The sequence below is a fragment of the Medicago truncatula genome, chromosome 2 (assembly GCF_003473485.1).
Source record: "Medicago truncatula cultivar Jemalong A17 chromosome 2, MtrunA17r5.0-ANR, whole genome shotgun sequence".
NCBI classification, from domain to species: domain Eukaryota; kingdom Viridiplantae; phylum Streptophyta; class Magnoliopsida; order Fabales; family Fabaceae; genus Medicago; species Medicago truncatula.
The window spans coordinates 10,909,761-10,937,254 of record NC_053043.1 but is presented as its reverse complement, the minus strand read 5'-3'; the positions used below and the strand labels follow the sequence as shown (position 1 = coordinate 10,937,254).

Here is a 27,494-nt window from a genome sequence, read left to right as displayed (position 1 = left end):
GCAGATGCCTTGAGTAGGAAGACATTGCATATGTCCGCCATGATGGTCAGAGAGTTCGAATTGCTTGAACAGTTTAGAGATATGAGTTTGGTTTGCGAATGGTCACCTCAGAGAGTGAAACTGGGTATGCTGAAGATTGATAGTGAATTTCTGAAAAGTATCAAGGAAGCACAGAAAGTTGATGTAAAGTTTGTAGACTTGTTGGTTGCTAGAGATCAGACTGAAGACAGTGATTTTAAAATCGATGATCAAGGTGTGTTGAGATTCCGAGGAAGAATTTGTATCCCAGACGATGAAGAGATTAAGAAGATGATTCTTGAAGAGAGTCATAGGAGTAGCTTGAGTATTCATCCGGGAGCTACGAAGATGTATCATGATCTAAAGAAGATTTTCTGGTGGTCTGGTTTGAAACGAGATGTGGCACAGTTTGTGTATTCCTGTTTAGTTTGTCAGAAGTCGAAAGTTGAGCATCAGAAACCTGCTGGGATGATGGTACCTTTAGACGTGCCAGAATGGAAATGGGATAGTATATCGATGGATTTTGTGACGAGTTTGCCGAGTACTCCGAGAGGGAGCGACGCGATTTGGGTTATTGTTGATAGGTTGACGAAGTCAGCTCATTTTCTACCTATTAATATTAGTTTCCCTGTTGCCCAGTTGGCAGAGATTTACATCAAAGAGATTGTGAAGCTGCATGGTGTTCCTTCGAGCATTGTATCAGATAGAGATCCAAGATTTACTTCTAGATTTTGGAAAAGTTTGCAAGAGGCTTTGGGTTCGAAGTTGAGATTGAGTTCGGCGTATCATCCACAGACAGATGGTCAGTCGGAGAGGACAATTCAGTCGCTAGAGGATTTGTTGAGAATTTGTGTTCTTGAGCAAGGAGGAACTTGGGATAGTCATCTCCCGTTGATCGAGTTCACTTATAACAATAGTTATCATTCTAGTATTGGAATGGCACCGTTCGAGGCTTTGTACGGTCGGAGATGCAGAACTCCGTTGTGTTGGTTTGAATCAGGAGAAAGGGTGGTCTTAGGACCAGAGATTGTTCAGCAAACTACTGAGAAAGTTCAGATGATCCAAGAGAAAATGAAGGTGTCGCAGAGTCGACAAAAGAGCTATCATGATAAGCGTAGGAAAGATCTTGAATTTCAGGAAGGAGACCACGTGTTTTTGAGAGTCACTCCTATGACTGGTGTAGGACGTGCTTTGAAGTCAAAGAAGTTGACCCCGAAGTTCATTGGTCCGTATCAGATATTGGAAAGAGTTGGAACAGTGGCTTACCGAGTGGGTTTACCGCCGCATCTTTCGAATTTGCACAACGTTTTCCATGTGTCGCAACTTCGAAAGTATGTTCCGGATCCATCTCATGTAATCCAAAGCGACGATGTGCAAATTAGAGACAACCTTACGGTAGAGACTTTACCGTTGAGGATTGATGATCGCAAAGTGAAGACGTTGAGAGGCAAGGAGATACCTCTCGTGAGAATCGTTTGGTCGGGAGCGACTGGTGAAAGCTTGACGTGGGAGCTTGAGAGTAAGATGCTGGAGTCTTATCCAGAGTTGTTTGCTTGAGGTAAATTTTCGAGGACGAAAATCTTTTAAGTGGGGGAGAGTTGTAACGCCCACTTTCGTTTAATCGTTATTTAATCGAGTTTAGGCAATTATATTATAATTATATAATATATGCATGATTTTGATATGTTTTGATGATATGATTGAGGACGTGATAAATTATGAGTTTTGGAGGATTTGATTATGATATGAGATTTATTTTATTGTTAAATAAAATAAAGATTTGAAAATAATATAAAATATTTAGTTGAGGGTTGTTTTGATATTTTAGATAGTTTTGGGGGAGAAATTGAGATAAGATAAGTAATTAGGAAGAGATATAAATAGAGAAGACCTAATTGTTAGAAAAACGGATTGTACGTGAAAACTTTTGGAAAAGGGAGAAAAAGCTTTGAGAGGAGCAAGAGACCAAGAGGGCTGCGATTTTCTTCATAACCAGGTAAGGGTGGGACTAATAACTCAGTAGCATTAACCTCTGTAATTCTGATGATTAGTTGACATAGTTAGGATTGATTTAGAGAAGTTTTGGAATTAGGTCAAAACCCTAAAAATTGAGAATAAACGGTAAAACTTGTTTAGATTGATGTAAGAATTGTCCTGTAACCTTAGAATATGTTTAGGATGAATTCTGGAATCAAAACCAAGCTTAGAACCATGTGAAACGTCGGATTTTTGTGATTTTAGGAAGCCTGGCCGTAGCGACATTCATCGCTCGCCACGGCGAGCTATGATCCTCGCCTCGCGAGTGATGAAGATTCATCGCTCGCCACGCGAGCCTTTCCCCTTCGCCTCGCGAGTTGTCTGGTGCAACTCGCCATGGCGAGCAACCTTTCCTCGCCTCGCGAGCTTAGGCAGAGTGCATGTCATATTTTGTATTTTTGACTTTTTAGTTGGACCTTGAGTGCCTTTAAGTGCCTAAACATACCTAGAGATGATTAGGAATGATTTTAGGACAGGATTGAACCCAGAACAACATCAGTTTGGGAGATTAGTGTTACTCGCCATGGCGAGTAAGTACTCTCGCCTCGCGAGTACAACCAGAAGGTAGTTGCTTGAGTGTTTGCGCGATCTGTGTCGCATGTGTTGATCAAGAGTGAACCCCTAATTGGCATTGAGACCTAGTGATGATGTTTACTGCAGCCTGTAGAGTTGCTTAAGACTATATTGATATTAATTGAGTATGAACTAATGTATTGTATATTCATGCAAGATATGAAGGTTTGATAATAATGCAATTTATGTGCTATTGATATAATGATATCATCTTGCTGTGTGACTTGTTTATGCTGCTTCTGTTATTTAACTAAGTGCATATGTATATGATAATGTTTAGCTCCAAATTATTGGATGCATGTTGATTACGATGATTACGTGTTCTGTTCATAAGTGTCCATGCATAACATATCATTGAGCTTAGTCCTCACCACGAAAATTAGGAGCTTTGTCCTCCGCACGTTTTATAGGAGCTTTGTCCTCCGCACGATTAAAGTATATTAATACTTATGATGACGATTGGTACCACATGCATATAAGGAGTCTAAGAGCATTGTCACATTGTCATGATTAAGATGCCTTGTTGATAATGAGTGAATATGTAATTACGTGATAAGTGTTATTTGATATGTTATGATATTCCTAATTATTGAACAAACGATTACGTGATAACTGTTTAGCAATTATGCAAAGTTAATAATGGAATGATTATGTTGTTAATTTATGATTCTCAATTACATTGATTAATGTTATTGTATTATGAAATCTCACCCCTTCTGCTTGAAAATGTTGCCCTTCGTATGGGTAACTTGCAGGTGATCGTGCTTAGTGTGCAGTTGCCGTCGTGAGTGGCCTTGCCTTCACTGTGTCGTCTAGGTCGCTCTGATACGTAACGGGATGGGGTTATATGCTATAACATGCTTCATTCTCTTACGTGGATAATATGTTATTTTTATTATGTTATGGATTATGAACTATTTTTGATGGGGCCTACGTGCCAAACTGATTTATGATTTTGAATTAAATATTCCGCTGCTATGTTAAAGATATTGTGAAGGTTAAATTATTATTTGACTGTTTATGGATTACGTTTCTATGTGATATCCCGTTTATGGTTTTTACTCTGATAATTGTTTATGAAATTTGTATATTGGGAAAACGGGGTGTTACAGTTAACCGTCACATCAGCATGTTAGATGGAGGAAATTAACGGAGGGGGGTAATTGACAGACGCTTGATAATTTCAGGAGGGTTTTTGACATTTTGCAAAATTCAGGAGGGTTTTTGACAAAAGTTACAATTTCAGGGGTAATTGACTATTTACTCTATCTGAAATAGTACGGAAAAAAACATGTTTCAAGAACACACACAGCTGAGTTCAATTTGCGGCGCCGCGGTTTCAGCCACAGCGGTTTTCTTCTTCAAAATATCTTCCACTACCGCCGCCACCACCACCACCACCATGGGTCGTTTTTCAAGGTCCTCCTTTCTCTCTTCTTCCAGTTTCCAGCAGCTCCGTCGTCAGTTTTCGTCGGAGTCGCAGTCAGTGAAACGGGTGCGCAACATATGGATCTCGGGGCTGATCGACCCTGAAAAGGTGACCCAGAGAGAGAGGTCGTTGTTATATGAGGGTGATATAGAAGAGATGCACCGTGTTAGGAGAAGAAATGAGATGTATCATAAGGAGATTGAAGAAAGTAGTAGAAAAGAGTACATTCAGAGTAAGTGGAATAAAAATATCCGGGCAGGTGTCACTTTCTTTAACTGGAAACACCATAAGGTAAGGTAGTACTGTTGTATGTTGACCCAAATTTCTCTTATACCGAACATATTTTTTGAGTGTTATAAGAGGTCTCACTTATGACCCTAATCTTAAATTTGGACCCACACTGAAATATAATGATACAAAGTTATTGATAGTTGATCAATGAATCTTATTTAAGAAATTTGAAATTTGTGTGAGATGTTGAGTTTGAGTACTTATTAAAAAAATTATAAATGAGTGATGTGTACACACTTATTTCTATACCAAAAGAAAAATTGATATCTTCATTTTGGTTGCTCTAAGAAACCAAAATTTAAGTTGTTTTTGAATCAATGTTGGTAAACTTATAATGTTTTTTTTTTTAATTACATTTTGTCTTTGCAGATTAACATAATTCACACACCTGGTCGTGTTGATGATTTCACCGTTGAGGTTGAGACTGCTTTGCGTGCATTTGACGGCGGTGCCATTGATGTTCTTTGTGGTGTCAATGGGGTGCAAAGCCACTCCATTGCTGTTGATAAGGAAATGATAAGATACCAACTTCCAAGACTTATATTTATAAACAACCTTGACCACAAGGGAGCAAATCCATGGCAAGTTTTAAATCAGGTAAACAACAACATCATCATAGATTCTAGGTTTTGTACTATGTTGTCAATCCCGGATAGTGGAGCATTTGTTTCTATTTTGTGCCGCACATCATAATCACCCTGCTACAAACTTCTATTGATAACATGGGTTTTTTTAGTTTTTTTGGCTTTTGTTTAGTTTCTAAAGAGAACTTCAGTAGCATCATTGTAGGAAAAAAAATTGAAATCAAAGCTACTCCCTCCGTCCCTTTGTCCGGGTTTGAACCTAGGACCTTTTACTCCTTATCCCTTATCACACACACACACACACACCATCTCAGCGTTACAATATAATAATTCAAATTGTTGTTTTTATTTGTAGACCATTTTGTTTTATTTTTCAGGAAAGATCTAAGCTTCAACATCATTGTGCTGCAATCCAAGTTCCAATAGGCTTGGAAGATGATCTTAAGGGACTTGTTGATCTTGTGCACTTAAAGGCCTACTATTTTCATGGTTCAAATGGGTCCGTTTCTGAGACTTCTCCCTTGGTTATATCCATGATTATTCAAATTACTCAATTGTTTCTGATTGCAGAGAAAAGGTTTTCGTTGAGGAAGTTCCTGCACATATGGAAGCCTCGGTGTCTGAAAAAAGACAGGAACTCATAGAAACCGTGTCAGAGGTGGATGATAAACTTGCTGAAGCTCTTTCCAGTGACAGACTTATATCAGGAGCTGAACTTGAGGTGTGAGGGCAATAGTGTCATTATTTTCATTGGAGTTTTGCAAGTTAATTATTTGGTTTTACCCCTCAAAAAAATTATTTGGTTTTATATTTAGCGAAGATTTGTCATATGTTCTACTTTTGACAAATAGTTTATCATTATCAACATATTGTCTTAAAGTGTTGAGCATCCTAGATGTGTATCGACTAAAAAAAGCACAGATTTGTCACTTTGTAAAGGTATAGAATGTTGCATGGGTCCCGGATATGATACCATAATAAACCATGTAAAATATATATATATGGGCTGCTAATTTACACCCACCTAAAAACACTAAGGTGTAAATTAGCAGGCTACACCCACCTAAAAACACCAAGGTGTAAGTTAGCAACCTACACCCACTTGATTATGTACACTCATTTTTATAAATTTTATCAAATTGTTTACACTCACCTCACTAATTTACACCCACTTTCATCATTTCAAATATTGTTTCCTTAAAAGTTTGTCCTTATTACATGTTTTGTACCTTAAGCATGTCATTGTCTTCTTGTTTCTTTATTAAGGATCTTCCTTAAGATAGTTACAAAACTGCCCTTCTATTTAAATTTAATTAGAATAGAAACAAAAGGGTGTTTTAGTAAAATATAAGTGGGTGTAGCTTGCTAATTTACACCTTAGTGTTTTTAGGTGGGTGTAAATTAGCAGCCTATATATATATATATATATATATATATATATATATGGGTTATGCTAGAAGCCACCCATGAAGGTGTCTTTTAGCAACCCACACCTCAAGGTGTGATTTCCACTTTTTAGTTATAATTTTGCTAAAAGACACCTTCATAAAAGGTGTCTTCTAGCAAAACCCCAGATTTAAAATTCTACTTTAATGAGTCACTAGCCTCTTCTTTACTCTTCTCCCTCTCACTAAATCCCCTTTTCAGTTTCCATTCCTCTTAACCATTCCATCATCTTCATCCTCCTAATATATATTTATATTAATTGGCAACCGTTGGTTTTGTAACGAATATCGAGGCCTAACTCACCTTTACAAAACTGGCTTGTACGGTGATGAGTGTCTCCTCTTTATAAACTCTTCTAAAAAATCTTATCTATCCGATGTGGGACTAAATCCCCTCGAGTGTTGGCCGCTAACACACCCCCTTACGCTTCAGCCCGGCCCAATGGGCCAGAAGCGTGAACGATGCAGGAAGCTCAACGATGGACCCGATAGGCTCTGATACCATGCCATCAATATCTTGTTAGCGGCCAACACTCGAGGGGATTTAGTCCCACATCGGATAGATAGGATTCTTGAGAAGAGTTTATAAAGAGGAGGCACTCATCACCGTACAAGCCGGTTTTGTAAGGATGAGTTAGACCTCCATATTCGTTACATGGTATCAGAGCCTATCGGGTCCATCGTTGGGCTTGCATCGTCCACGCTTCAGGCCCATTGGGTCGGGCTGAAGCGTGAGGGGGTGTGTTAGCGGCCAACACTCGAGGGGATTTAGTCCCATATTGGATATATAGGATTCTTGAGAAGAGTTTATAAAGAGGAGGCACTCCTCACCGTACAAGCAAGTTTTGTAACGAATTGTTAGATAATAAAGATATTGATGACTGGTTTAAATAAACGAAATGGTGATGTTTAACTCTTAGAATAACACTTGAGATATTTTCTCTAGTATACCGTCTCTTTCTGTTTCTGGCTTCTTAGGTTTTTTCTTATTTTCAAAATTGACTTTTTTCATTACTAGATGTTGGGGTAATGCCAATTACTAATGATAGATAATCTTTGGGTGCAGCTTCAACATCACCGCTTATGTATTGGTATGACTAACCGCATAAAAACTAGATAAGGAATGGAAAATAGAAGGGAACAAAGTGACGTAACCGAATCAAAATATGCACAATAAAAGGATTGGTGTTTGTAATTTTAGGTAAATTCATTGATAAATTCAAATTCGATTAAAACAGATGAAGAAATTGTGCGTTATGAATATCGGTTTTACAGGTTGAAACCATAGAAGAACATAGGAAGACTAAGCGCAGGAAAAAATCTGAGCATGAGCCATGTTTAAAAAATGGTTTAGTCTGAAATATTTATTTAATCCAACAGTTGCCGGTTAATGCTCTCATCTCTCACAATGACCACTCCTCTAAATTGATATGTCCCCTCTCGTTGGTAAATAGGAAGAAGAAGCTCCCCACCTGTTTGTTGATGACTATGAAGATGATTATGTTGGGCTTGTAGAAGATAGGAGATATAGACGTTCTGTTTGCATTGCTTTATTATAACTTGTTATTTTTAAGTCTTGAATTTGATATGAAGTGGTTGTCAGTTGTTTATGATACTGTTATTGAGACATAATATTTTCTTTCAATTTAGTCCATGGTTCTTGACATATATTGATAGTGTTCGTATGTTTGACATATATTTCTGGCTCACCACTATAATCCGCCAACGACAACACAAACTAGGCATATATGCACTAATAAGTATTATCCCTCAGGTTTTGAAATGAAGTTGAAGTACAGATCCCCGACTCTTCCACTTTATATTACATTCTAGGGTTAGATCCTTTGGAAAACCCACATTTTTTCCCCGCACCTCTGAAGGCAGATGCTTTTTCAAATATAGTGATATATTTTAACTAATTATTACTTTTGTCTGTGTAGGAAGCAGTTCGTAGGGTCACCATAGCACGGAAATTTATACCAGTATTCATGGGTGGCTATGCTTTCAAATATAAGGTAACCATTGAATTACCTTGAATTCACATGTGCATTCTTTGTTGTATGGTCTTGACCTTCATTCATCCACTTTCTCATGTAGATGCATTTTGTTCCTTTTTTCTTTAATCTTGACTTGTTACTATGATTTTGATATAATTTAGTTCGGGTTTTCCATAAACTTCACTTTGGAAATTGAATTCCCTTGTAGCATTCTTAGTGCGTGATGGCTATTAGTGGTCCATGACCAATCATAAATGTCAGGTCACCCTGCAAACTTTTTGAGTCGGGTCAAATCGTATGTCATATAAATAATAGCAATCAGTGTCATATAAATGTACTTAGAAATTAGAATAATGCTGTTTGATAAACAATAGTAAATAATAAAAGAGGAATCTTTGTCTGATAAAATCTACTTAGAATCTTGCTGTTTTAAAAGCTAGCTAGTATTTTCCGAGCCTTTTCCATTCCCTTAATATGGTTGTAGGGGGAAATCTGATTTATGATCTACCATTATTTTGAAAAATTGTCAACTTTCTTCTCTTATAAGGCTTTGTTACAGATCGAAGGGGTTCCAACTAATTGAAATAAAAGTTGAAAATCCTAAGAAATCTCATGTTATAGGGCAACACATTTTATGACTAAAAGTTAAAAAGTCACTACAATGTCCAACAAATCTAATATATAAAACAATCCATCGATGTTAAAAAGTTTTTAAATACCACAAGACTTGTTGTAATTTGTAAAAAGTCTTGATTGAATACGACTAGGTTTAGACACCTTAATTTTCGTGATTGAATTGAATACCACAAAACTTATTTAGATTACTTAAAAATCTTGATTGAGTACCACAATTTATTTTTATATCAGAAACAAGACTTTTAAAATCCCAATGTGATATAAGACGAAAGAGGCTGAACATGACTTGGATCATATGTTAGATTCAAGCCGAAAAGAGAGATATGATCTGAAAGATTTATACTAGAAGGAAGAATGGTGGACCCAGGAGGAGAGTAGGTTATTATGTTGAGTTGGCTAGTTAGATATGCTTAGCTATGGGCTTATATTTAGGAGTGGGGGAGAATGAGGGTCATCCTTTAGTCATTAGTTTCTTGACAAAGAATCAAAGAATTTTTGTGGTTCGGCTGAGGGTCCTTTCTCTGTAAGCGCTTCTGCTATTTTGACTGGTGTTAACGATTGCAGATGGTGAACCATGGAAGAAGGCCATTAATTCTCCAATTTAGTCGCTATTTTTGCTATAAAACGTGATATTGCCACCATCTTTCACAAATTAGCCATAGCAATTGGTAAAAAATCATTCATTGTGATCTGCCATGGCCACTATTTGATAACACTGATTCTGGCTTGAATAATACATTTAGGCACTATTTCTGCCATAAAACACCATGGTGCCGCCGTCCTTGATCACAAATTGGCCATCGCAGTTGGCAAAAATCCTTCACTGCAATCTGATGGCCGCTATTTGATAACATTGATTTTGGCTTGAATAATGCATACAATACAAGCTAGCTCTTAATATTGTGTTTTATCACTCTTACATTATTCATGTTTTGATTCTGCTACAGGGGCTACAACTACTTTTGGATGGTGTAACTAATTATTTGCCCTGTCCAACTGAAGTTAGTAATTATTCTCTCGACAAATCTAAGAATGGGGAAAAGGTACCAAATTCAAAGAAACTTTATCCTCTGTTATCTTGATTGTCTGAAATTGCAATTTAAGTTTTTGATTTGGCGGCCAATTTCTTGAATCTTGAATATTTAGATTCTCTAGAAACAGGAAATATTCATATTTGATTTTAGTATATTTCTTAGTATAGAGGTTAAGCATGCTTCTTCAGGCTCTGATTATTTCTTTGCCCAAGTATGTTGGAGTATGTCAGAGGTTACTCCAGAAAACATAGATGGTCTCTACCAAGGATATCTCTACCTCCTTCCTAGGAATCCTAAGTTGTTACAGTTTTGTTCAGACTGCATGGAAGATCTTTCCACCTGCATGTCCGTGGTTGGTGCACTGAAGTATGTGACCATAACTATTATGTTGATTGGGATAGGGTCTCTGATGTAGATAATCTGAGGTCTAACTGCGGGGCACTCTTATGTCTTAGTTCTAACTTGGTGGTTCATAGCCCTAGTTACCTCTAAGGCGTTATCCATACTTGAGCTGCAAATTCCTGCCTTCACGCCAATATTGCGGCAGTCAAAGCACTTTTGCTGAGTCCTAATCTGATTCGGCATTCTAGAACCAAACAACATATGGACCTTGATTTGTTCTTTGTTCGATAAAATTTTCTTGGCAAATCTCTAGTCGTGACTTGTGTTCCTGCTCAGGCTTAAATTGATGATATTCTCTCAAAGCCATTGACCAGTGTTCAGTTTTGTAAGCTGAGAGACAGACTTAGGGTTCTTAGTAAAAAAGACTGCACAGTTCTACACTTAAACTTCTTCACTCTAATCCAATGCACCACAACATAACAAAGGCCGCACTGTTCCACAAAATCTTGATAAACATGGTTGTTATGCTGTCTTTTAATCTACTAAGAATATTATTGGGCTATTTTAACAGGATATACTTGTGGCATTGGCTTTCACATTGAAGGAGAGGGTTGGTCAAATAACATATCTAAGGTACCTTAACCTTTAAATGTGGTTAAATCCTATTTTAAATTTGATGTTGTCTTTATATAATATAGAGTATAAGTTAGGATATGTTGACACATGTGTTAAACTTAACAAACTTACACCTTAAATAACTCTTTGTAGGAGAATTAAATCAATCCAACCGATCTTGTATACAAAAACTTCAATGTAGGAGAATTAAATCAATCCAACCGATCTTGTATACAACACTTCAATGTAGGAGTAGTAATTCAATCCAACCGATCTTGTATACAAAACTTCAAAAATTTAGACATTTGATGGTATTTTGTTTTAATAATAGATATTTACATATGTTTTTAGGCTTAATTGCACTTTTGGCCCCTATCTTTTATAAAGTTGCGATTTTGGCCCCCTAACTAATTAAAATACAAAACAGCCCCTTATGTATTGGATCTTTGACAGTTTTGGCACCCAAGGCCACTTTTGACTTAGTCTTCACTGACGTGGCACCCACATCCCTTAACTGAGGTGCCACGTGTCGACCATTGTGGGTGCCACGTCAGCGAAGTCTAAGTCAAAAGTGGTCTTGGGGGCCAAAACTGCCAAAGATCCAATGGGGGCTGTTTTGTATTTTAATTAGTTAGGGGGCCAAAATCGCAACTTTTGGAAAGATAGGGGGCCAAAAGTGCAATTAAGCCATGTTTTTAATATCGTAGTATATGTTAAAATAAGATGATGTGACACAATATCATCTAGTTTCAAAATTTTATGAATTTATCTAGGTTTGATTTACTTAACAAGAATCTTCAATTCAACGTCGGGATTTATTTTATTTGCCTTCTACAAAGAAATGGTGTAAGTTTGACATCTCGTGTCTACGGATCCTGATTCGTAATATTATACATATATATTGATTTTTTTTATTGGTTGAAGAATCTATGAAGGTGTCATTCGGAAGGGAGATTTTATTACAGACCTTAACTTTGGCAAGACGTTTGAGGTAAGTTTAAGGCTCCTCGCCATTCTAATTTGATTGCATTGGTCTGGTGCACAAGGTGTTTTGCATTGTGGATCTGCTTTTCTTTTTTGCTATGTTAATGTTACCTAATCTTTGTTTCTGGTTACTCAATTTTTCTTTTTTTTAATAAATGTATGACACCATGACTCAATTCAAGATTACATTTATGATAACCCATGTGGGTTGCCTTGGTGGTGTTGACTTGAGACCTTAGCGTATGCTGTTCTCGAGGTCTCAATTTGATTCTCTCCAGTGTCAATTTCCGTGGGGCTAGTTTGGCTTCAAAAAAAAAAAAAAATTACATTTATGATAATCTACAATTGAGATAAATTTCTACACGCTGACGATGTAATTTTTTTTACTGATGCATCCAATCAAATCATGCCAAATAGATATTTTAGGATCTAATCTAAAAAAAGGTGGTATCATAGAGTGATTTGATTGGGATGTATGTGTAAAAAAAAATTACACAGTCAGTGTATACAAATTAAATCCTAGTTATTCTAATTAAATTATGGCTTGAGAAGAATAACAACGATATACACAATTATAGGATCTTTCATTATTAATTTACCATCAAATTATCCATTTCTTACTAGTTCATGAATTCAAGTCTCTAACACAGTGAGTGGATTCAAATTCATACTTGCTACTTCCTACCAGCAACATTGACTATTTTTTTCAAGAAACTTATCCCACAGAAAAGTATCTATTCAACCGTACTTCTAATGTTATCGTCTTGCATATTCAGGCTTGTCACCTCATTTTATATCTTTTTCTAAAAACATTGCTCCAACAAAGATTAGTACTAGTTTTAGCTTTTACTATTTTAATGAGGCATGAAACATGGTTGCAAAAATACGCAATGGTGTGCACTCATAAGATCATTTTCATGTCTCTGCTTTTGTTTATTGCATTTTAAGACTAGTGATTTTGTGGCTGAAGCCTTTCTTCTCTGCAAATGCAGGTTCCTCATTTGATTGGGTTGCGTAATGATGAGGTGGAGGTTAGTTTTTAAATTTTCACCATGATTTGTGGATCTCCCAATTAAATCGAATGTCTTTGGAGAACTTTTGTAAAACTGTTCTGCCATATCTCTTTTTAAATTCAAATTTTAGCTTTTACTAGTTTAGTGAGGCATGAAACATGATTGAAAACAATATGCAGTGGTGCAGTGGCGTGCACTCATAAGACTGTTTCAGATCTCTACTTTCATTTATTGCATTTTGAGACTAGTGGTTTTGTAGTTGAAGCTTTTCTTCTCTACAGCTGCAGGTTCCTCGTTCGATTGAAGTGCGTAAAGATGATATGGGGGTTAGTTTTTAGATTTCCCCCTTGATTTGTGATTCTTCTTCCCATTATATCAAATGTCTTTGGAGAACTTCTGTATAATTGTTTTGTCACATCTCTTTAAATTCGAATTTTAACTTTTACTAGTTTAATGAGGCATGAAACACGACTGAAACAATGTCATGGTGTGCACTCATAAGATCATTTTCATGTCTCTGCTTTCATTTATTGCATTTTAAGACTAGTTATTTTGTGGCTGAAGCCTTTCTTTTCTGAAAATGCAGGTTCCTTATTTGATCGGGGTGCGTAATTATGATAAGACCGGGGTTGGTTTTTAGATTTTCACCATGATTTGTGAATTTTCTCATTAAATCGAATGTTTTTGGAGAACTTTTGTATTGTTGTTCTGCCATATCTCTTAATAAATTCTAATCTGGATTCTCTCTCAAATTGACAGGAGAGTCAAGAGGTTCAAGAGGCTCATGCTGGAGAAATAGTCATGGTACATGATGTCAATAATGCATCAGGTTATACTTTTTTCTTCTCTCAAAGCATATTGTTGCATTTCCTGAATTCTACGTACTCTTTTTTTGCAAGATTGAATTTTTCAAGAATCTGTTGTTGGTGGTTTAAGTTCTTTATAACTGCGGATATTATATTTTTTATTGGAGAGTAAATTTCATTTGAAGGCTCGAAAATACTGAAAACTGCATCAGATAAACCTAAATGAAGGAGCCAAAATGGTTGGCAAATAAATATTTTAAACAATACAAGTCTTTCTGCGTGTCACAATCCAAACTCATTTGCCTTGTGACTCTATATTAAATCCCGTTAAACAACACAATCCAATCTCATACAACATGTAACAACAAGTTGATGTCCTTACATTTTGGGCATTCCTCTTCAACAAAATATGCTAGGTGAAGCAAATGTTAATGCGATGTGTTCATTATTTAACCAGGAGATACTTTTACTGATGGTTTAGTAAGATATACAAGGACTTCTATTGATGTTTCTGTGTAGGCCTTAAAGATTCTGGAATGCAAGTAAGCAGTTTCTTTTTTATGACAATTAACTTCCCTACCCTTGCCTTTAATGGACCACCTTACTTATCAAGGTGGTCCATCTTAGAATTCGTCCCTTGTATATACAAGCACTTGTGATTGTGAACGGAGCTGAGATGTTTTGGTTCATTATTGAAATTACGTAACACGTACCAAACTCAGTTCCGTTCAAAAATAGTGCTAATGTGACTTGTTTATGCAAGAAACAACTCGAGGACGTTTTTTCAGTTTTAAAGGAAAAGTATTGATGTTATGATAATTTCTTCACATGTTAGTTACACTTGAGATTGATTTGGGTTGAACTAAAATCACTTGTATTTTTATTTTTTTATTTCAAGCATTCGATATTGTGAATTGGTTACAGGCTTTGCAGCTAACGTTGGAGTTTGGTGTTGAATTGGCCGAGAAATTTGGGGGAGGCACTCAAAACAAGAGATTGGGAGTGAGATTGAAGAAATATACTAATTCTAGTAGAAATGCTTCAGATATTCAAAAGTATGAAAAAAAAGCAATTGACAGTGTTTATAAGGAAATTTGTTATTTACAAATGACCATAATGGTTTGATTTTGCATCGATATGAAAGCGATGGAAGCAAAGATATAGCAATCATAAGCTCGCAAAATATTCGCCTCAGGGCAAAGTCGGAAGAAGTATGCAAAAAAAAGCAATTGACAATATTCGTAAGGAATTTTGCAATTTACAAATGACCATAATGTTCCCTATTTTGTATCATTGGGAAAAGGATGGAAGTAAAGATCTGACAAACTTGACCCACAAATCACTTGAGCACAAAATCATTGTCTGACCCGGCAAGTGTTTTTCATACTTTTTAGCTTCTGCAGCAAGTTTCGCATGTCTATAGTGGTGACTCTCTCTGCTATGTCGTCCAAGACTTGTTTCTACAGTGTAAGAAGTTTTAATATGTAAAGTGGAGTAGACAGCTTGAATTTAACATGTAATCAAAGAAATATAAAAGAAGTTTTAATACTACTTTTTTTTAATGGATAATAGAAAAATTAAACGTACATGTTTAGGATTTGTTACATATCTTTGGTATAGCTCCTCTCGCTTCTGCTTTCTTGAACCAATCACGATGCTGCAAACATATTAATAAAAATGTTAAGAGCATACACCCATGCATATTAAGCCATATCACCCCATTTTATTGTTTTATTTCTTTCAAAACGAACGTCATTTACATTGTTCAATAAATGGTGCAACCTTACCGCATGTAAAATGTGATTGCGGGTTTTATCGAGCTATAAGAACAAGATTGGTTTAACCAATTCCATCATATTTCTAGCATCGTATTTTGAAAGCTACAAACATTAATAAAAATGTTAAAAGTAATGCTTTTGAAGGAAGAGCATGCACCCTTGCATATTAAGCCAAACCACCTTATTTTATTGTTTTATTTATTTTAAAATGAAGGTCATTTGCATTTTTCACTATAAAATTAAGGATAAACTACAGTTTTGACCCCTTAACTTTATCAATGTTGCGATTTTGACCCCTTATTAAAAAAAATGAAAATTTTGCCCCCAATGGTTTAGCCCCTTTGCAAAAGTGACCTTTTGGCCAATTTTGACCAGATCAACACTGATGTGTCACTTTATTAATGGTGCTGGCACGCCACATGTGTATTTCACCATTTTTTTTAAGTCAAAATGCCACGCGTGTAAATAGAAGAATTAAAAAAAAACAAAGGAATTGGCAATTGAGAGAACAACAACAATCTTCATCTTCTACAACAACAACAATCTTTAAAAAAAAAACTCAGATCAACAACAAACAAAATTCATCTTTCACAACAACCCAAACAAAATTCATATGGACAATAAATCTTGAACATAACAACAATCATTGAAGCAACAACAACAAACTTCAATCTCAAAAGTCAAATCCTCTTTATTGAATATCCAGAACCACAAAAATCAAAGTTCACATCCTCTCTCTCTTCCCAAATCCAATACACGTGCATCTCTTCTTCTTTCCCAGGTTAAGCGCCGCCTCTCCTTCTCCCTCTCCTAATTACCAGCGCCCCCACCGTCGACCTCCTCACATTGTTCTTCAAATCAACAGAGCACCACCACTACTGTTTGGGTTTTGATTTACAGCGATTGAGAAAAAAATTAAAATTGTAGTACTAATTTGATATTGCAATTCGAAAGTTTGAGGTGTTGAGAAGAAAATGGGGAATTGTGGGTTGAAGATGAGATTTGAGTTTATGGAAAGATAAATGTCTGAATTTGGGGATTAATTATGAGTCTAGGGATGAATTTGAGGATGAACTTTTGATTTGTGGATGAATTTATGGGTTTAGGGAAGATGAAGCTATTTCAATTCTCAAACCCAGAAAATTGAAGAAGAGGAAGGGGAAGCAGAAGAAGCTTATGGTGGAAAGAGTGTGAAATCTCAACATGAAGGAAATAGATGAAGTTGTTGTTCTTGTCCACCAGAACCTCACGTGACCCCCTTCTCACACATGCCTTTCCTTCTCTTTTTTTTTTTTCAATTTCTTTTTTAATTTATTTAATTTAGAAATTAGAAAATGATTAAGTGGATTTTTTATATTTTTTATTTAGTACTTTACACACGTGGCTGCCACGCAAGCGTTGACCTGGTCAAAATTGACCAAAAGTTCACTTTTGCAAAGGGGCTAAAACATAGGGGGTAAAATTTTCATTTTTTTAATAGGGGGTTAAAATCGCAACATTGATAAAGTTAGGGGGTCAAAACTGTAGTTTAGCCTAGAATTAACTCAATTTTCCCAATCGTATCTTCTATTTAATGTGAAAAAAAAACGAAATGACGAAAAATCCACGAGCAACTCGTCGTATTCGTGGGTTTTATTTTCCTATTCACTCTAATAATTTGTGAACAAAAAACGAAATGCCGTGAAGGAAAAAAAAAAAAGGTTAATAGATCTTTACTCCCTGTAATATAGGTCATTTCCGGTTTTCCCGTAAAATATAGGTCTTCTATTTAAGGGAGGTGTAATTAAAATTAAACTGTGTATCTGAAATGGTACGGAAAAAAACATGTTTCAAGGAACACACACAGCTGAGTTCAACATCAACTTAAAATAAGGATCTGCAGTTAGGTTCGGTCTGATTCTAATTTGCGGCGCCGCGGTTTTCTTCAAAATATCTTCCACTACCGCCACCAACATGGGTCGTTTTTCAAGGTCCTCCTTTCTCTCTTCTTCCAGTTTCCAGCAGCTCCGCCGTCAGTTTTCGTCGGAGTCGGAGTCAGTGAAACGGGTGCGGAACATATGGATATCGGGGCTCAACGACGTCCCTAGCAAGGGAAGCTCCATAGAGGATAGATTACAGGATGACTTAAGTAGAGAAGAGGAGATATATTATGCTAAATTTTATGGTTTTATAAAACATACTATCTGCTATATACAGGGGAGACGCCCAGCTGTCAATTCTTTCGTCTGGAAAAACTATCAAAACTATTTGGTAGATACTCATCAAATTTCACCTTTTCAATACTTATTACATTCTTAGGACTTAGTTTAGTAAGTTGTTCTAATTGTCTTTCAAGTATAGTCACATAATTCTCTTGACATGCCGCGAATTGGTTAGTGCGTGGTTCATGTTACTTTTGTGAATTGGTTTGCACTAATTTCACTGTAATTCGTCGAGTCGAACCGAGACAAGTGGGTGAAGATTGAAGAAAGACGAAGAAGAGGTTGAGTAGGAGATAAAAGAAAGAAAAACTTCAGGTGGGGCGAATACATTTTGCAAGAAAACCTTTTTTGAGCCTTTGAGAAAGAGGACGTCTCTTGCAAAATAACATTGATACAAAAAGAAAGAAAGAAAGAAAGAAAAAAAACTAAACATAAAAAAATATTTTGGAAACTGTACACTAGTTTGCTGCAGTTCGCTACTATAATCCTTCTACCTTTTTGCAATATTAAGATAGCTTACTATACTTAATTAGGTATTACTAGTACTACGAACCGATGCGTACCGGAGCTCTATACCCCATATATACCGAATTCTTCTCAATTATGTGACTATTGGCGGTGGTGGTGGTAGTAAACTGATATACATATATCGTCAAGCCTTCAGTTTATGTTGTTTATATTATTTCTTACATTCACTTTCTTTATAAATAATAATCATATAAATTTTTTCCTTGCAGATTAACATAATTCACTCACCTGATTTCACTCTTGAGGAGGTTCAGACTGCTTTGCCTGCCTTTGATTGCGGTGCCATTCTTGCTCTTTCTAGCGTTGCTGGGGTGCAAACTCAATCCATTACTTTTGATAAGCTAATGTTAAGATATCAACTTCCAAGACTTGTATTTATCAACAGCCTTCACCACAAGGGAGCAAATCCGTGGCAGGTTATAGACCAAGCAAGATCTAAGCTTCAACATCATAGTGCTGCAATCCAAGTTCCTATAGGCTTGGAAGATGATTTTAAGGGACTTGTTGATCTTGTTCAATTAAAGGCCTACTATTTTCACGTGTCTGTTTCTGTAACTTCTGCATCGGTTATACCCAACATTATTCTTCAAATTATTCACTCAAATGGTTCCTATTGCAGAGAAAAGGTTGTCGTTGAACAAGTCCCTGAAGAAGTTCCTGAAGATATGGAAGACTTCGTGTCAGAAAAAAGGCGTGAGCTCATACAAACTGTGTCTGAGGTGGACGATAAACTTGCTGAAGCTTTTCGCTGTGACAAGCCCATATCAGCACCTGATCTTGAGGTGTGGGGGCAACACTTTTTTTTTGTTTTTTTTCATTAGAGTTTTGCATGTTTATTACTTAGTTTACATTTTGTGAAGATTTGTCATATGTTCTACTTCTAACAAATAGTTTATCAACATATTGTCATAGAGTGCCGACAATCTTCGAGTTTGAGCATCCTAGATGTGTATCAACTTAAAAAAAGCACAAATGTGTCCTTTTGTAACGTTATAAAATGTTGCATGGGTCTTGTTGGAAATTCCGCCTTTATTGCGGTCCGCCCCTAGTTGCCTTAATTGCGGCTTTTGATTTGCTTTCATTGCAGCCGCCAACACCTTCATTGTGTTGGCTTTGTGGGCGTGGATTTAGTTCCACTTCAGATAGATAGGGCTCTTGATAAGAGTTTATAAAGAGGAGGCACTCCTCACCTTACAAGTTGGTTTTGTAAGGATGAGTTAGGCCCCAAATTTTCAACAGGTATCTATACGGGTATGTTATCTATATGCTGTGTACTTATGCATATAGTAGACAACAGTGGCAAGCACACCAGAATCACACATGTCCATGGCTGATTTGATGGGAACCACTTCCAAAATCTCATTTGCATTGCTTTTTTTAGTAGCATAGGTTAGCTGATTTTTCTAATAGAGAAGGTAGACAGAGGAAAGATAAGTATTCTTAATCTGGAATATGTTTCATTAAGTGAATTTGATTACACGAGCGAACTAGTGAAGTATATGTAGGGAGAGTGTTTGCTAACTGTTCTAAGTTCCAGCTAACCTTATAACAGAATCAGTTTACATCGGTGTTTGTAAATAGTTTAACTAGGCATATATACACTAATATTGACCAGTATTATCCCTCAGAAATTCTGAGATGACGTTGAAGAAAAAATTCCTGATTCAAATCCATTTTATGCATGCATTAAGTTTTAGGGTTAGATCCTTTGGAAAACCCACTTTTTGTCCATGCATCTTTGCAGGCCGATGCATTTTCCTATATGTATTTTTAGATGTATTGATATTTCATATATGAAAACAAGTAGTTATCCGAGTACTATTTTGAAAATAATTTTCTTTTTGTTATTATTGTGTGTAGGAAGCAGTTCGTAGGGCCACCATAGCACACAAATTTATACCAGTATTCATGGGTGATGCTTTCAAATATAATAAGGTAAACGTTGAATCACCTTGAATTCATATGTGCATTCTGTGTTGTATGCTCTTTTTTCTTTAACCTTGAATTCATATGTGCATCATGTACTTTTCTCAGGTAGATGCATCACGCTCTCTTTTTCTTTAATTCTGACTTATTACTATGATTATGATGTAATTTAATTAGTTTCAAGAGACTTCACTTTGGAAACTGATTTCACTTATAGGATTCTTAGTACGTTGATGGCTACTAGTTGGTTCATAAATGTCAGGTGGCTTTGCAAACTTTTTGGATCTGGCCAAATCTTATGTCCCACCCCAGAGCTTAGTACAAGGCACTTTATAGAGTTAAACGATAAATAATAAAAGGGCAATCTGTGTCATATAAATCTAAACTGTTTTGATAAACAATAAATAATGATAGAGCAATCTCCGTCTGATAATGTTTACTTAGAATCCAGCTGTGTTTGAAAACTATCTATATTTTAAGCTTTTCCATTCCCTTACTATGGTTATATAGGGGGGAAATCTGATTTATGATCTACTATTCTTTTGAAAAGTTGGCAACTTTCTTCTCTTATAAGGGTTTGTTACAGAAGTTGTCATATGCAAGACAACTGTTTTTTTTAATCACAAACAAGTCTTTGAAAATCCATATGCAAGACACCACCCATAATCCTAGGCCTACATCAGATGATGAGGCTGAAAAGGACTTGGATCAAATGTTGGGTTCTAGCCCAAAGTGACCTATTATCTAAAAGATATAAACTAGAAGAAAGAGAGGTGGGCTATGGAGGAAAGTTATTTGTTATGTTGAGTTGGCCAGTTAGTTATACCTAACTATGGGTTTATAGTTAGGAGTGGGGACTGAGAGCCATAATTGTGTCATTAGTTTGTGGACAGAGAATCAAAAGAGTTTGTAGCTCTACTGAGGGTTCTTTCTTTGTAAGCGCTTTTGCTATTTCGGCTGGTGTTAATGATTGCGGTGAACCATGGAAGAAGGCCAAAAGTCCTCCATCTTTAGGCACTATTTCTGCCATAAAACACCATGGTGCCGCCGTCTTTGATCACAAATTGGCCATCACAGTTGGCAAAAATCCTTCACTGCAATCTGTCATGGCCGCTATTTGATAACATTGATTTTGGCTTGAATAATGCATACAATACAAGCCAGCTCTTAATATTGTGTTTTATCACTCTTACATTTTTCATGTTCTGATTCTGCTACAGGGGCTACAACTACTTTTGGATGGTGTAACTAATTATTTGCCCTGTCCAATTGAAGCTAGTGCTTATGCTCTCGAACGATCTAAGAACGGGGAAAAGGTACCAGATTTAAAGAAACTTTATCCTTTGTTATCTTGATTGTCAGAAATTGCAATTTGAGTTTCTAATTATGTGGCCAATTTCTTGAATCTTGGATATTTAGATTCACTAGAAACAGAAAATATCCGTATTTGACTTAAATATATTAATGCGTGTGAAATAACGTTATAAGTTTCTAGCATGTCCCCCAAAAAAACAAAATCCAAATTAATGCATCTATATATGTAAATCATGATAATGATAATAGGAAAATTACTTTAAAAGTTGAAAACATAAATCACATCTCACAACATTAAAAAACTCCCTCCATTTCAAAATGAGTCTTTTGCAATGTTGATTGGGCATCTGATGTAAGATAAAAGGAGGCCCACTTCCAGGGCATTCTTATGTCTTGGTCCTTACTTGGTGGTTCATAACCCTAGCTACGTTTAAGGTGTTATATTATCCTATTACTTAATCAGCTGCAAGTTCCCCTCCACACAAATCATTTATTCTGACAATCAAAGCATTGTTGCTTTGAGTCATAATCCAATTCGGCATTCTAGAACTAAACATACAGGCCTTGATTTGTTCTTTGTTTGAAAAAAGGTTCTTGCTAAAGTCTCTAGTTGTGACATATGTTCTTGCTCGGGCTCAGATTGCTGACATTCTCACAAAGCCATTGCCCAATGTTCAGTTTTGTAATCTCAGAGACAAACTTGGGGCTCTTAGTAAAAAAGACCGCACAGTTATACACACTCTGATCCTGTGCACCACACAATAGCAAAGACTGCATTGTTCTACAGAATCTTGATAAACATGGTTGTTGTTATTTATATTTTTCTACTAAAAGAGTATTATTGGGCTATTTTAACAGCGTACGCTTGTGGCATCGGCTTTCACATTGAAGGAGAATTGGAAGCATGGTCAGATAACATATCTAAGGTACCCTGATCTTTAAATATGCTTAAATCCTATTTCAAATTGTATGTTTTGTCTTGTATATGCATATCTATATCTATATATATTGATCTTTTTTTATTGGGTGAAGAATATATGAGGGTGTCATTCGGAAGGGGGATTTTATTACAAACGTTAACACTGGCAAGACGTTCGAGGTAAGTTTAAGGCTCCTCACTGTTCTAGTTTGATTGCATTAGTCTTGTGCACATGGTGTTTTGCGCTGTGGATCTGCATCTATTTTTGCTATGTTACCTAGTTTTGGTTTTTTGTTACATAGTTTGTTCATTTTTTTATTAGTATATGGCTCAATTCAAGATTGCATTAACGATATGTTTTCCAAACTCCAAATCTACAATAGTAGTTGTTGTAATTAAACTGTGACGGGAAGAATAAATTACAAAGATATACAAAATTATGGGATCTTTCAATATTAATTTACCCTCAGATTGTCAATTTCTTAGTAGTCCACGGATTCAGGTCTCTGACACAAAGTGCGATTGGATTCAAACTTTTACTTGCTACTTCCTACATGCAGCAATATCGACTAATTTTTCAAGAACTTATCCTATAGAAAAATATCTATTTAACCATACTTCTAATATTATCCTCTTGCATATTGTAGTCTTGTCACCTCATTTTATACCTTTTTTTTTTCTTTCTAAAAATATTGCTACAACAATGACTAGTGCTAGTTTTAGCTTGTACTAGTTCAAAGGCATGAAACATGATTGAAAACAATATTTGGTGTTATGCTCTCATAAGAACATTTTCATGCCTCTGCTTTCATTTATTGCATTTTGAAATTTGTGATTTTGTGGCTGAAACCTTTATTGTCTACAAATGCAGGTTCCTCGATTGTTTCGGAAGCGTAATGATTGTTTGGATGTTAGTTTTTAGCTTTTCACCATGATGAGTGGATCTTCTCATAAAATCGATGTCTTTGGAGAATTTTATTATAATTGTTTTGCCATATCTCTCTTTAAATTCTAATTGGGATTCTTCTTCCAAATCGGCAGGTAATTCAAGAGGCTCATGCTGGAGAAATAGTTGCTGTATTTAATGTCAATTATGTACCAGGTTCGTATTCTTGGCATAGCCTTCGTAGTGAATTTAGAGAAACTGTTTCTAGGCGAAACAAATGTTAAATGCGACAATTTTTTTTTTACGTGTTCATTATTTAATCAGGAGATACTTTTACTGATGGGTTAGTAAGATATACAAGAAGTACTTCTGTTGATGCTTCAAAATATTTGAATGGCTTCCAAGGAAAGGATTCTACAACTTCCCGAGATGGTTTGGAGATGGGGGAGGTTGTAGTTTTATTCATTTTACCTTTCTCGTTTATGTGATAAATTTGATGTTCTTATCATGACGTCTTGATTTTTAAATGACTGCAGGAATCACCAGTTTCGAGGGGGTATGCCAATGATCGATTGATAATGATTAATTTGATAAACTCAGAAATCATGTGTTAAATTATAACTTGGTGATGAGAGCACGTGTGCAAATGTTTTCTTTTTAACTCTTGCATAAATGAAAGATCTGATTTGCCGTTATGCTTGTGTATCTACTATATTACATTTACTGTGCATTTGTTATTGATTTTAATTTCTAAATGTATGTATTTCATTACACATGTAAATAAAATAAATTATTTATGATATTTTGAACTTAGAATTAACATTGCAAAATTTAAAAATAATTGTGGAATGCAAATCTACACACAAACACCAAATTATGTCAGGTCACTTTTTTTGTTGAAAAAATTATATATATTATTAATTGGGAATGTCATACAACAGTTGGGCCATAATGTTATTTGGCTCCTCCTCTAATCATTCGGAATGAATCTGGGGTTTGCTGGATTTGACTCACTATTTTCCCCCAAATTTCGATCTTTCAAATATTAATTTCTTTGAACAACGTTGCACAATCCGAAACAACTTTGATGTCCCGCAAGCAACAATTCTGGGTGATGTTCAGTGCTCGCTGCACAGCTAAAGCTTCAGCTGCTATTTTGTCCATAGATTCGTGTTCCTTCCAACTTGACGCTGCTATCACTCTTCGTTGTGAGTCTCTGATGACAGTGGCCATGCACCGGTAACCATCCAATCCCAGGTTAGCATCACAATTAGCCTTATAAGCATCGTTGTTATGGGGTGGAATCCATTTTTGTTTTTTGAAATTGATTTGTTGAGATCTCTTTCCTATTTTACTGTAGTCCATTTGCATTCACCTTGTTGAAGTTTTCTGATTCCTTGATATATTTTTGAGCTGCAGTATCTTCGATATCGAATGCCTTTTGTTTCTGGCTATCCAAATCTGGTCTATAATGGCATAAATGTTAGCTAGAACATGAGATTCAGCATTATATATCATGTTTATAAGCCAAACTATAAAGTTGGTATCTGTGTGTTGATTGAAATTCACCCCAGGGATGACCCAAACCAAATTTGGGTTGCCCAAATACAGTCTTTGAAGCAGTTTCATAGGTTCCAGTGCTTCATTGCATCTAGGGCAGAGAAAATTTCCCCTTATTCCTAATCCTTTTCTATTTAGTTCACTTCTGAGGGGTATGAATTGTTTTATGATCCTCCAAATCAAGGTTTGCTGTCTAGGAGTAGCCTTGACCTGCCAGACCTTTTGCCAAAGGTTTTTGTTTATATCCTGATTGGAAGTACCCTCACATTGGTCCTTATCCCACTTTTAATAAGGTAGTTGCCTGACCTGACAGAATAGATGCCATCTCTGGTTCCCATCCAGGATAAGCTGTCTTCTTCGTCTGGATTGTGTAGGGGTATTTTAAGAATGGCTTCCTTATCTACAGAGATAAAATTCTGTCCAAAACATCTGAGTTCCAATAATTATTTTCCTTATCCAATAGATCCCTAACCTGGAGAACATTTGTTTCCCAATAATTTTGGGTTAGGAGTTTAAACCCGTTGTGATAAGGGATCAAGTTATCTTCCCTGATGTTTATAGAATCACCATTTCCTATACACAACCAAAAGGGACTCCTAATTTGAGGCAGAGGGATAACATAAGAGGGACTGATATGAACAATTCTAGAGTGTAATTTACTCAATTACTTGTGAACGGAAAAAAAAAACAGAAATTAATAAAAACAGCAAATTGTAAGGAAAACAAACTCTAACTGGCTGCTTGAGGTCTTGTGTCGTGTCTCTCTTTGATTTTTTTCCTCTCTGATTATTCTTTGTTACTTAGTAAAATTTCTTAGGGGAGCAAAACAAAAAAACCTTTCTTCTTCAGATAAGCATTTTTGGGTTCTTCTTCAGTCCAGTATAGTTGTTTACTTCTCATATTTGTTTTTATTTTATTTTTTTTGAATGGCAAATGTTAGTTGGTTAATTGTTATGCTAGTTTTTTTTTCTCCTTGTCAGGACATGGAACCCTGGACCTACACCTCCTTCCCCTTAGCTCAAACCAGTTGAGCTACCCCCCTCTATGAATATTTTTCACTCAATTAATATTTGGCATCCAAATTATGAAGGTAGAGTAAGGTTTTTCCTATCAGGGGAGGACTTAGACTTGAGATTTGTGTGCAATTCAATATCTTCCTTTGAGAAATGGAAGAAAATTGTCTGATCTTACCATATAGTGGAGCTGCTCTAAGAGTGGTACATGAACAAGCAAGATGATGGGCCAATTCATCAATTTTGTTACTTGGCCTCCCAGGTTAGGGACTAAATTGATTGTTTATTCTTTCATTTGATTGAGATTTAGGTTACACTGTATTGTGTTCAAATGTCAAATGAAAAGACCTCAATCATGTTTGAAGAACTAATATACTTAAATTATGTCTTTTTATGATTTATTTCTTGTAACCAACTCATGTAAATGAAGTAAATGCCACTGCATCCATTTCTCAACTTTTGTTTTTTTTTTTATTTTTAAGCCAATCGAGTTACAGTTTCAGTGTATCTATCGACTGTGTCACGTCTACAGGGCTTAGTGTAATCCAGACCAGTACCTATGGAAAAAGGAAATCACTCTTGTAGGAAGTAAATACCGCATGAGGAATTTAGAGGCAAGTGTGGACATGTTTTGTTTGATACTACAATTACTATTTTTCATTTTTGGAAGTTACTTCATGATTACAATTTTCAGTAATTTTCAGCGAAGTCATCACTACCTCCCTTCACCTTCCCTGAAGATATTTCTCTTCCTTGTGTTATATGTTGCCATCGAAAAGAGGTATTTCATTTTTTTTTTGGACACTGATTTTGCTTCTCCTTAGAGTCTATATTTTGATTTTTATTCTTCTCTCTGTTGATATGTGTGTACATATGTTCAATTATGCAGTGGATTTAGGGCAGAGGCCAATGAAATTGCTGTGATTCTTCTTCCATCAACTAGTATCGTTTTCTTTTAGTATTCAATACCACTACTGCTATTTTCCTGTAATATTAGAACATCAATGTCAGCCTTTCATTAATTCAAAACACCTTGCTTGTCAGGTGATCCATTTAAAAGAGAAGAATTAGAACAGTCTCTTTTTTTCTAGTTACTTTGTTCTTTGCTTTTACTAAGAGACCCTTAGGCTACAAATTTGTTCAATTTTTCTTGGAAGTTTCTTATTGTGGTTAAAACTTCTGTGATTTTGTTGTATTTTGTGATGTGCAATACCTGCGGCAGGTTATTGAGAAGAAAGCAAAGTTTGATACTATGGACCTTAACTGTTTGCATGTATGGATATTTACTTTAATTCTGCAGTTTATTTTTAAAAGGCTTTTATATGTGTTTAGTCCCTGCAAATAGGGGTCATTTAAAATTTTATCCCTGAATTCGTTAATCCTGGCATTTTGCCACTTCAAAATTTAATCATTTAAAAGTGTCTCTCTCTTTCTCTCTCCCTCCCCACTTGATCACTGCCACGTCACTGATTAGCTAACGTGGCACAGTTGAATAGGATAAAACGTTGCTGACTCACAAAAATAGTGTGCTGACAAAAATACCCCCATCCCTTTAAGTAATTCCA

At 35.9% G+C, this 27,494-nt stretch overlaps 2 protein-coding genes and 1 long non-coding RNA gene across 10 annotated transcripts in view; all 3 read left to right on the top strand.

Moving 5' to 3' along the window:
* Positions 1–24,158, top strand: part of LOC11412926 (elongation factor G, mitochondrial) — a 33,772-nt gene extending 9,614 nt beyond the window's left edge. Inside the window, exons 1-11 of one of the 3 annotated variants that reach the window (XM_003594429.4) lie at positions 17,110–17,832; positions 18,521–18,852; positions 18,931–19,093; positions 20,172–20,246; positions 21,458–21,553; positions 22,410–22,477; positions 22,584–22,650; positions 23,342–23,380; positions 23,512–23,572; positions 23,681–23,805; positions 23,893–24,158. In XM_003594429.4, the coding sequence (XP_003594477.2) occupies positions 17,536–17,832; positions 18,521–18,852; positions 18,931–19,093; positions 20,172–20,246; positions 21,458–21,553; positions 22,410–22,477; positions 22,584–22,650; positions 23,342–23,380; positions 23,512–23,572; positions 23,681–23,805; positions 23,893–23,970 (1,401 nt within the window). In that variant the 5' untranslated portion in view covers positions 17,110–17,535 and the 3' untranslated portion in view covers positions 23,971–24,158. Of the gene's footprint in view, positions 1–17,109; positions 17,833–17,901; positions 18,099–18,520; positions 18,853–18,930; positions 19,094–20,171; positions 20,247–21,457; positions 21,554–22,409; positions 22,478–22,583; positions 22,651–23,341; positions 23,381–23,511; positions 23,573–23,680; positions 23,806–23,892 lie in introns of those variants that run through there. The other 2 variants (XM_024777469.2, XM_024777470.2) reach the window with 2 other exon arrangements.
* LOC25486279 (elongation factor G-2, mitochondrial) lies at positions 3,905–15,355 on the top strand. 6 transcript variants are annotated; one of them, XM_024777468.2, is made up of 14 exons: positions 3,905–4,348; positions 4,718–4,945; positions 5,310–5,431; positions 5,503–5,653; positions 8,318–8,392; positions 9,958–10,053; positions 10,958–11,019; positions 11,926–11,992; positions 12,978–13,016; positions 13,286–13,324; positions 13,585–13,602; positions 13,758–13,827; positions 14,262–14,346; positions 14,729–15,355. In XM_024777468.2, the coding sequence occupies exons 1-13, from the start codon at positions 3,920–3,922 to the stop codon at positions 14,321–14,323; spliced, it is 1,458 nt and encodes a 485-aa protein (XP_024633236.1). In that variant the 5' UTR covers positions 3,905–3,919; the 3' UTR covers positions 14,324–14,346; positions 14,729–15,355. The 6 variants fall into 6 exon arrangements, with proteins under 6 accessions (XP_024633236.1, XP_024633235.1, XP_013462976.1 ...); XM_024777467.2 differs by having other exon boundaries at positions 13,585–13,626; XM_013607522.3 differs by having other exon boundaries at positions 13,280–13,324.
* Positions 24,159–26,199: 2,041 nt separating the features above from the next.
* On the top strand, positions 26,200–27,019 carry LOC120578148 (uncharacterized). Its single transcript, XR_005644081.1, has 2 exons — positions 26,200–26,710; positions 26,819–27,019. It is a non-coding gene; the product is annotated as an uncharacterized lncRNA (long non-coding RNA).
* The last annotated feature ends 475 nt before the right edge of the window (positions 27,020–27,494 follow it).